The 9,935-nt window shown below is 37.5% G+C and overlaps 2 protein-coding genes across 2 annotated transcripts in view; one reads left to right on the forward strand and one right to left on the reverse strand.

The window, feature by feature from the left end:
* The window catches only part of LOC102579045 (uncharacterized), a 13,685-nt gene extending 8,519 nt beyond the window's left edge, over window positions 1–5,166 (forward strand). The window contains exon 2 of the mRNA XM_006360571.2: window positions 4,526–5,166. Within this exon, the coding sequence (XP_006360633.1) occupies window positions 4,526–4,535 (10 nt within the window). The 3' untranslated portion in view covers window positions 4,536–5,166. The remainder of the gene's footprint in view (window positions 1–4,525) is intronic.
* Window positions 5,167–5,724: 558 nt separating this feature from the next.
* On the reverse strand, window positions 5,725–8,330 carry LOC102579370 (probable receptor-like protein kinase At4g39110). Its single transcript, XM_006360572.1, has one exon. The coding sequence runs from the start codon at window positions 8,310–8,312 to the stop codon at window positions 5,769–5,771; it is 2,544 nt and encodes an 847-aa protein (XP_006360634.1). The 5' UTR covers window positions 8,313–8,330; the 3' UTR covers window positions 5,725–5,768.
* Between the last annotated feature and the right edge of the window lie 1,605 nt (window positions 8,331–9,935).

Consider the following 9,935-nt stretch of genomic DNA (forward strand, 5'->3'; position numbering starts at 1 on the left):
TCCATCTTTCACCAAACCCCATTTGCCTCAGGATAGTAAGTAAGTATGACCAGCTTACTTTGTCAAAAGCTTTCTCAATGTCTAGCTTCACTAGCAACCCTGGTTCTCCACTCTTTATTTTCCAATCTAGAGCTTCATTAGCAATGAGGGCTGCATCTGATATTTGCCTTCCTCGAACAAATGCATTTTGGCTTCCAGAAACCAATTTTCCAATCACTGTTTTGAGCCTGTTTGCCAGAAGCTTTGATGTTATCTTGTAAATGCTGCTAATAAGGCTGATTGGTCTATAATCTCTGAGCTCAATTGCCCCTTTCTTTTTTGGAATCAAGGATATGAAAGTGGCATTTACAGATTTGACCATGTGGCAGTGTTGGTGGTAGTGTCTCAAAGCTTTGATGATCTCGTACTTGATAATCTCCCAGGCATGTTGGAAAAATGCCATGGTAAAACCATCCGGCCCCGGAGCCTTATCAGGAGCACAACTTTTAATAACTGAGAAGATCTCTTCCTCTTCAAACTCCCTTTCCAGCCAAGTACTTTCTGCTTCAGAGATTCTAGCTAAATTCTCAAATCTAGCCGATGGTCTCCATGGTTCATTTTCTGTATACAGATGCTGATAGTAGCTCAAAATTTCCTCCTTGATCTCTCTTTTATCCTCAATTACATGCTCCGCTATTTTTAGCTTATCAATACAATTGTACCTTCTATTAGCATTAGCCACGCTCTGAAAGTACTTAGTGTTCCTGTCCCCATCCTTAAGCAATAAACATCTTGACTTTTGTCTCCATGAAACCTCCTCAATCTTTGCTAATTGTTCTAAATGTGTCTGCAAGTTAATCATTTGAGCATTTTCAGCCTCGGAAAGGATTCTGCCTTCAGAAGATTGTTCTAGATTAGTGAGGTCATTCAAAGCCTGGCTTCTTTGTTCTTCCAACTTCCCAAATACCTCCTTATTCCAAGTAGAGATATCCTTTTTTAGATATTTCAACTTTTGTACTAGAACGAAATCAAGACTGCCCTCTACTTCATAGCTACTCCACCAGTTTTTAACTAAATCAAGGAACCCCTCAGCCTGTAACCACATGTTTTCAAACTTGAAGTAGGATGAGCTAGAGTCCCATTCCCCACATTCAAGCATCAAAGGTTTGTGGTCAGATATTACTCTAGGAAGGGCCACTTGCTTTATTGTCTTAAAACTGTCATTCCACTCTGATGAGATCAAGAATCTATCAATTCTCGATGCCTGCAAAAGCCCAGTTCCTCTTGACCATGTATATTGCGCTCCTCGCAGAGGTAAATCCATGAGTCCTAAATCTAGTATGGTTTCTGAGAAGTTCTCCATAGCTCTAGTCCTTCTATGACAGTTGAATTTTTCGTAGTCAAATCTGCACACATTGAAATCTCCTCCCAACACCCATTGACCATCCCAAGTGCCCCTAATCGAGGCTAGTTCATACCAAAGATCCTCCTTTTCGCTGTTTGTATGTGGTCCATACAATCCTGTATAGCACCATCTGAATTGTTCCTGGATACTCTCTAAAATTACAGAGACTGAGTAGGTTCCTGGTTCAATGTTGACACTTTTCCAGAACCTTTTATCCCACAAAATTATGATTCCCCCTCTGGTACCGTTTGCTTGTAATTCTGCCCAGCTGGCCCATCTATTCCCCCAAAGAGAATTGACTAGTTGTTGTGACCAATCCTCAATTTTAGTTTCTTGAAGACAAACTATGTCAGCCTTCCACTTCATTAATAGAGACTTAATGGTACTCCGCTTCCTACTGTCATTCAGACCCCTGACATTCCAACTGAGAATTTTTATTCTCATCTGGATTGTGCTTTGTGACTCCTACCCCTCACCTTGATTGGTTCAACATCTTGAATTAAACCCGAAGATAACCTTTTTAATTCAGTTGCCCCTTTTTTCTTCTTCATCTTCGAGTCACCTTCTGATGATGAAACCCTCTGTTTAGCCTGATCTTGTCTTCGTTGATCCATTCTGAGAATCATGCCCAGTAATTCATGCTCAAATCCGATAGCATTAACGCCGAAAGCTTTGCAAGCCTTAACCATGACTAACTTTGTCCATTTAGAAGTAGAGATGACTGAAGGAGTATGTATAACCTGCTGACCAGGGATACCTTCACCATGCCAAGGAAGAAGAAGATGATCATTATTACGGGAGATGGATGACTGATCTGAGTCAGTAGCAGCATCAAAGAGACATGTAATTTGCTTTGGAATTTCAAGAGATTGATCTTGAAAGTCGTGCAAAGATAAAGAATAAGTACTCCCCTTGTCGCCTTCGTCATCCGCTTCACAGTTGCTATGGCAATCAAAGTCCTCATTATCGAACACCACTCGCTGTCGTTCTAAGGCTTGTAGTTCAAAGGTAATCGGGTCTAGAAACTCCCGAGCAGGAGAACATCGTGAGTTAAAAATACAAGGATCCTGGGCCCTGGGTGTCCAAGTATTTTTCCTCTTATTATTTCTTTTATCCTGATTTGGGCCTCTTTTGAAAAAAGCCTTACCTTTATATCCTGATGGCCCAACTTTAGAGTTAAAGTCGGCCCTTTTCCTTATTCCATTGTTATTAGGGTTTGGCCCCACTATTTGATTAGCTGGCAAATTTGAATCAACTGTGAAGGGCACGTGCTGTGCCAGAGGTCTGACCACTGTGTTGACTTCTGCTTTCCTTGAAAACCCCGCCTCTTCTTCACCGACCTTCCTTTTTCCTTTCCGGTCAGCTTCTTCACCGGCGTCCCATATTTTTGTGTGAGCATCAGGAATCACCCAAATTTCATAGCTTAAATCAGCAACTTTTAACTCCAATTTACATGGTAGGTTTCTGTTTTTGTCCTTGATACAGATTCTCGCCCAAAGTAAATTGGATCTTTTCTTTGTGTCTTCATCAATATCAACATAACCACCACATAGTTCGCCGATCTTTTGGAATGAACTTTTAGACCAAGCATGTAATGGGATTCCGAAGGCTTTGATCCATCGATCTCCCAATGGTAGCACCTTCGTGTCCAGATCAACTAGTGGAGACCACCAGTCCAACGATAGTCTCCGGCCATTCCAAAACCAATCGCCCGCCTTGACTCTGGCTGCTTCTTGCCGTGATGGCATTTCAAAGAGAAAAAGGTTGTGTGAAATCGGAGAAACCTTTAAGCCTGCTGTCATCTTCCACCTTTTGCAGAACCACTTCTGAATGGTATCATAATGTGGGTTATTGTGAAAGGAATCATTGAATCTACCGACCAAGCATTTGTCGAGAAAATTGCGATTATCTGATGCAGTTGCTGGTATTGCCTGGTTGGGTCTGCTAGACTCTATTGTTGGCCACTTCTCCATCTTGGAGACTTCACAAAAGGATCTTGCTTGAGAGTTAGGGCTCCATATCTCTGATTGCATAGGAGGTCTCCATAAAAATCTCAAGATTTTATTCGCGATGTCTTCCCATCCTCCATTGTCTACGATCTCTGGTATAATGACAGATGATTTCTTATCTCCCAACCATGCTTCAATTCTAACAAATCTGCCATAACTGTTAAAGTTCTGGTAGACCCTGAAAATATAAGCTTCGATTTTCCTTCCCCACCTTCTGCATAGCTTCCCTTCACCCTTGGAAGCTTCCTTCATGGCTCCACACACCCACCTTAAATTGTTTTCATCGATTCGAATTCTTCCAACGAACCTCCTGCTGCGTTCGCATAGCTTAAACCATCTTACCCGATCTTCACTGATGTCTATAAGTTCAAAAGATTTCTCACCAGCAGTAAAAAAAGTTCTCCCCTCCATCTTGGAGCAGAGAGAAAGAAAAGAGAAGAGAGGAGAGAAAGAGAGAGAGAGAAGAGAGAGAGAAAGAGGAGAAGAAGAAGGGAAGATTCCGATGATCAAAGGATCACCGGAGAGGAGTTCTCCCCTCCATCATGGAGCGGAGAGAGAGAAGAGAGAGAAAGAGAGAGATTTCTTATGAATTTGGTTTTTATTGAGCTTTCATTTTGGCCGTGCTTACTAAACCTTTTTGCATGGTGTAATCTTAGTGTTGTCAATAATTCCCTTATGTATTTACATTTTGTCAGCTCCCTTGACATTTAGTTAGGAGGCCAAGGCATTTACAGGATCTTACTGCTCTTTTTGTACTCAGCTGCATCTTTTGATGCTTATTATGAATGTTGAATGAAATCTGACATTACATGATCAAACAAAAAAAGAAAAATCAATTTTGAGGTCTGAATTCTTCTTCCAATGGGAAGCCTGTATGACAGGATAATTGCTCGTGATATGAATTTGTTTCCTGCTCTTGTATCTTGGTTCTTGAAGTAATTTCATTTGGACTGGCAGCTGATATAGTTCTGTGTGATTCTTTGTATTTCCATTTTGTGAGCTTTTGTCACTGTTCTCTTAATTTTCTACTGAACAAGCTTTCTTCACTTCTCTCTTATTGTCTATTTCCTGCATATGGCCATTAAAAACTGCTTTCATTTGTAATATTGACTTCCCTAACCATTTCTTGCAGGGGTTTATAATGGAGGATTCCTGCAGAGTTTGCTTCACCAACTATCCCAACTTGGCAGGATGGTTGCCACAAACATCATTTTCTTGCACCTCCTTATGTGGGCTACACCTTTAAGAATAACGTTTTCCTTTTATTGATTTTCTGTTAGATTTCTCATATACTTGATGTAGAAATACGGCAGGTGTTAGTGGAGAAGATCGTTACTAGTTGCTGCACTATGTTTTTTCTGGTTCTTCGGACTAATGGTTAATTTGATAAATTACTTTGCAAAGAGTGCTTATGGGCTATGGCATACGGGAAATGTATGAATGCCCATAACGATTCTTGGTTTAACAAAGCCAAATCTGGCCAGGGACCCTTGATGCCAAAAATTACTAAAAGTGTTCTGTACTTTCTTCCAGCCTTTATGATGGTGCTTTGCAGTAAAGTCTAATCTTTTTCATGAAAATGTAGTACAATCAGCAACATCAACAAGAGGATGAACGTCAGTATCAATTAAAAGTAAGGTGGAGTACTGTGTGTCTTTATGGATTAAATGCTAACAACCTTAAATTGAACCCATTAAACTTATATATAATCTTGCACTAGTACTGTGTGTCTTTGTGTGAAATTTGTTAATGGAGATCATATTGTTATTTATCCATTTGATTCTCCGTTATATATGTCCTCTTTTTTTTCTTGTTTTGTCTTTTTCTTATAATATATTTTCCACTATATTATAATGTCGTGTTTCAATTCTTGTTTTAAAATGCAGAAAAGAGACTTAAGTTGAACTATTGTCAAAGTTCATGTCAAAGGCCATAATCACATACAGATTATCAGTCTATAAAAGAGGAAGTGGCGAACATCTTCAAGCCATTGAGAAGAATGAAACCTATTTGATTTTCAACAATAAAATTAAAATAATCACTCTCAAGTATAAAATCGTACTAAATTACTAACAATAATGATTGATATAAATACTTAAGAAGTACTACTTGATAGATCATCTTATTGAGCTTTTTAATCCATCAAAAAGAGAGAAATTAAAGGATGCAAGAGATACCTATAAATTTAAGAGAAGAAAAACAATATAGTAAAGTAGTATATTATGTGAAACATTACATTGTTCTGAATTACATTTTTCAGCAAAATGGCATCCATAAAAAGCTGAATTTTACTACATACATATACATACACATGTATTTCATAACCTTTAATTGTAGATTCTTGATTTGTCTATAGAACAAGCTGAGTGTTCGTTTTATCGTCCATTGATAGGCTCAAATTGAGCAAAAGCCCCTGACTTGTCATCAATGGCTTGAACTTCAGTAGGATTTTTATGTTGTTCTGGTGAAGAAATATGTTTGTTATCAGTTGTGACATTAGCATGGGCAATTGTAGAAGGAGAAATTGGTGCAACAATTGCTTTGTTATCGATATCATCTGTCTTTCCTTGTAACGAGGCTTCTTGCATCTGCAACGCGTACTCCAAATTCCATAAAACATCACCCATAGTAGGTCTGTCAACACCATATTCAGCCAAACACTTCTCTGTTGCTTCCGCGAATTTCTTCATTGACTCTGGATCAATATGTCCTACAAGTGTTGGATCAATAATCTTGTCCAATAATCCTTTTCTTTTCCACTGCATTGCCCATTCTGCCAAATTCACTTGCTCTCTTGGTAATGATGGATTAATAGCAGGACGAGCGCATAAGGCTTCAAGAAGTACAACCCCAAATGAGTAGACATCAGATTTGTCTGTCAACTGTTGCTTCCTAAAGTATTCAGGATCTAAGTAGCCAAAACTTCCCTTCACAGCCGTGCTCACATGAGTCTGTTCTGTTGTCGGTCCATCTTTAGATAGCCCAAAATCAGCCATCTTTGCGACAAAATTCTCATCAAGCAAAATGTTGGTGGTTTTGACATCTCTATGTATGATCCCAGTAGATGCACCAGTGTGGAGGTAATGAAGCCCGCGAGCAGCACCAATACAGATATCTAATCGTTGCTTCCAAGACAAAGGCGGCATGTTCTTTCCATAGAGATGATCTCTCAATGGACCATTTTGCATAAACTCATAAACCAATATCATCTCAGCACTTTCATCACAATACCCAATCAACGACACTAAATGTCGATGCCTTAACTTAGATAACATTTGAATTTCAGTCTGGAATTCATTTATACCTTGTTCTGATTGTGGATTTCCTCTCTTGACAGCAACTTTTGTACCATCATCAAGTTCTCCATAGTATACATTTCCAAAGCCACCAACGCCAATTATTTCACTAGGTTCCCAGTTCCTCGTGGCGTCTGACAATTCAGCAAAACTAAAGTACTGACCTAATCCCATGTTTTTTGATGAGAAGAATTGGCTCTTGCTTCGCGAAGATGATGACATAAATGTTGAATCACCAGCATGAACGGGAAGTAACCAAGCCGAAAAACTATTCCTCTTTTGCCAATCTTGAGGTCTCTTCTGCCATTTAACCGCCATTGCACCCAACCCCACAAACGCTCCAAACATCATCGCGAATCCAACATAAGCCACTGTTTTGCTTGGACCACTTTGTTTTTGTCCATCAACACCATATTCTCCATCTAAGCTACCAACAGAGTTATTCATTCGAAACACCTCAAGGCCATTTAGAATCGCATTTCTAAAACCTTGAGCATCATTCACAGGAGAAACACGTACAACGAGGGGGTTAGACACCATGGAGGAATCCACAACAAAATCTTTGTAAAAAGCCGTAGACAAATGATTTGTCAATAATGACAAATCTAGCCCGGAAATAGCCATCTTGTCATTGATATACACATTGAAATAGAGTTCATTAAGAGCTTTGCTAATAATATCGCAGAAATGTAAGCGAATCAAATGAGGATATATAGTATCAATATCCATAGTCCATGATATGTTAAAATTAGCAATTGTAGTTTCTGAATCCGCCATCTTTACAGCAGAACTATACACTGTTGGTGGCGCGATCAACGGAGAGCCTCCTGATGATTTCAAATAATTAATAGCAGAGGCTTGTGTTGATACCTCTGCACCTGTAGCATTGTTTCGAAATTGATTATCAGACATCCAATTTCTTCCAACAGTATCGTTCGTTGAATCCAAAGCAGGACCACCGACATTAAGCCTATACATTGTCTGGAAATTAGTTTTAGAAAGATCAAATCTCTGTGACACGGGAAATAAAACAGGAACAGAATAATCAAGCATTTTCGCAGGTACAGTAACAAACTCAATAGCATTAACGAATGCCACAGATCCTTGAGCTGGCTCGAATTTAATAGCAAAACGCTCTGAGGTAACATTAACAACAAACTCCTTGACAACAGCCTCATCTTTCCCAGTTTGGAAATCACGTAGAAGGACTAAACTATCCGTTTTAACAGAAAATTTAGCTGTTTTAAGATCATATTCTTCGTATCTAAATGGAAAGAAATGTAGTCTGATCCAATGCAACCCTGAAGTACTGGCATGAAACGTGTAAATAGCTTCAGTTGTGAAGACTTTGGCGTTTACATATAACGTTGAAGGAACGTTGATTTTCTCAGAAGCACAGGCTTGTACATCTTTACCACTATAAGAAAGATATTTTGCGGCATTTTGATCAGGTTGAAAAACTTTATTCCCCGGAAGGGTAATCGATGAAGTTGCACCACAATCAATGAGGAAATTATCTTCTGGAGTGAATACAGGAAATGATTTTGCAGGTGCAGCATCATCTTGAGCAATGACAAATGTATTTGTGATAGAAAAAATGAAACATATCAATAAAATGCCCATAATATGGGTAGGGGTAGGGGTAGGGGTAAGGGTAAGGGTAAAGGGTAGGGGTGTTAACTTATGTTTTGTTTTCATTTTTAGACCCTTTGATAATTTTTCCCCAAACCTTAAAAAGATAAAAGAAGAAAGAAAAAAAATGAATGTGAGAGTTTTCAATTCTGTGTAGTTTTGGCCAATATTATCGCCATGTTTTTGGGGTGAAAAAAAATATGGCAAGTTTTTTTTTTTGAATTTCTGTTAATGTTGTTGCCTTATTTTGTTACATGTTTTAGTGGTTGAAATGGTTATCTACCGTTGTTTTCTCTCTACTCTTCGTTTTTTTACTTTCCTTTTTTAGAAGTTATAACCTATTTTAAGACATTATTTGACCAATTTGAGACTTAATATATGATTGATTCGTGGAACAGGGTCAAGAATGTCTTTTAACTATGAGAAATATTGTAAAGTTATCTGGTCCAAACTCCGAACATATTTTTATTATTGGTGGATTAGTTCAAATTTGTCCATCAATTATGAAAAATAAAATAAATTTACCCTTCATCTTAGTTTGGTCTCAAATTAAGCTTATTATGAAAGGATTAAGATTAGCTTGTATTTATCCTTCAAAACTAATAGAATTCATGTTTTCGATTAATCCATTTTATGTTAGGATAAAAAAATAATTTCTATTTCAAAAACAACGAGAGGACGAATAATAAGAAAAAGATAAACGAACATGAAGGTCCTTAAATATGTTGATTTAAATTTTTGTCCTTCATTAAAAGATTTTACAATAGACAAAATTGACATTTACTATTTTCCTCAAATAATTGTTATTTAATTGTTATCCTAATATTTAGTTCGCAATATTACGAAACTTACCATATTTTTTACTTCAGATACATGTATCTGGTGCGTCCAGATTCATCTATATACATGTATTTCGAATATATGTAGTCAAAATTAGGTCTGATTTATTCTAAATACATTATTTGACTCTCTCGCTTCCCTCTCTCCTATCTCGCTCATCTCTCTCCTTATTTTATTGTATCTGATAGGAAAAATACATGTATTTGAGTGTATGTACTTGAAAATCTGATGTGAAATTATTAATTAGTGAGACAATATGTAACTATATGGAGAATTAGTAAATATGGTAGGAACCATATGTTTTTATAAAATAAAACCTATCTGATTATTCGGTATAATTATAAGTTTATATAAAAATCTATGGTTTCTGCAGGAAAAAAAAATCTAAGAATCAATTTTCGATCTGTTTTCAAAATAGTTTTGACACTCATACACCTTCCTATCGGATAATTATTTTAGTTGTTGACACAAGTAACAAAAAATCTTTTCAACAAAATAGTTAGGCAAAATACATATATTGGACCCTAAACTTGGCTTCAAATTTTAACTTTGACCTCCAACTTTCATAGTGCACAAATAGGCACTTTAACTTGTATAAAATAGAACAAATAGACACACATGTCCTACATGTCATTTTTTGTCCTACGTGGTGTCCTACGTGTATTGTGCCATGTAGGACTCGTGTGTTTACTTGTTCTACTTTATACAAGTTAAAGTGCCTATTTGTGCACTATGAAAGTTGGAGGTCAAAGTTAAAATTTGAAGCCAAGTTTA

Source organism: Solanum tuberosum, unplaced genomic scaffold, assembly GCF_000226075.1.
Source record: "Solanum tuberosum cultivar DM 1-3 516 R44 unplaced genomic scaffold, SolTub_3.0 scf00325, whole genome shotgun sequence".
NCBI classification, from domain to species: domain Eukaryota; kingdom Viridiplantae; phylum Streptophyta; class Magnoliopsida; order Solanales; family Solanaceae; genus Solanum; species Solanum tuberosum.

Bases quoted from the DNA above. Each gene is read 5' to 3' on its own strand.
- LOC102579370 (XM_006360572.1), bottom strand. From the start codon at position 8,312: ATGGGCATTTTATTGATATGTTTCATTTTTTCTATCACAAATACATTT.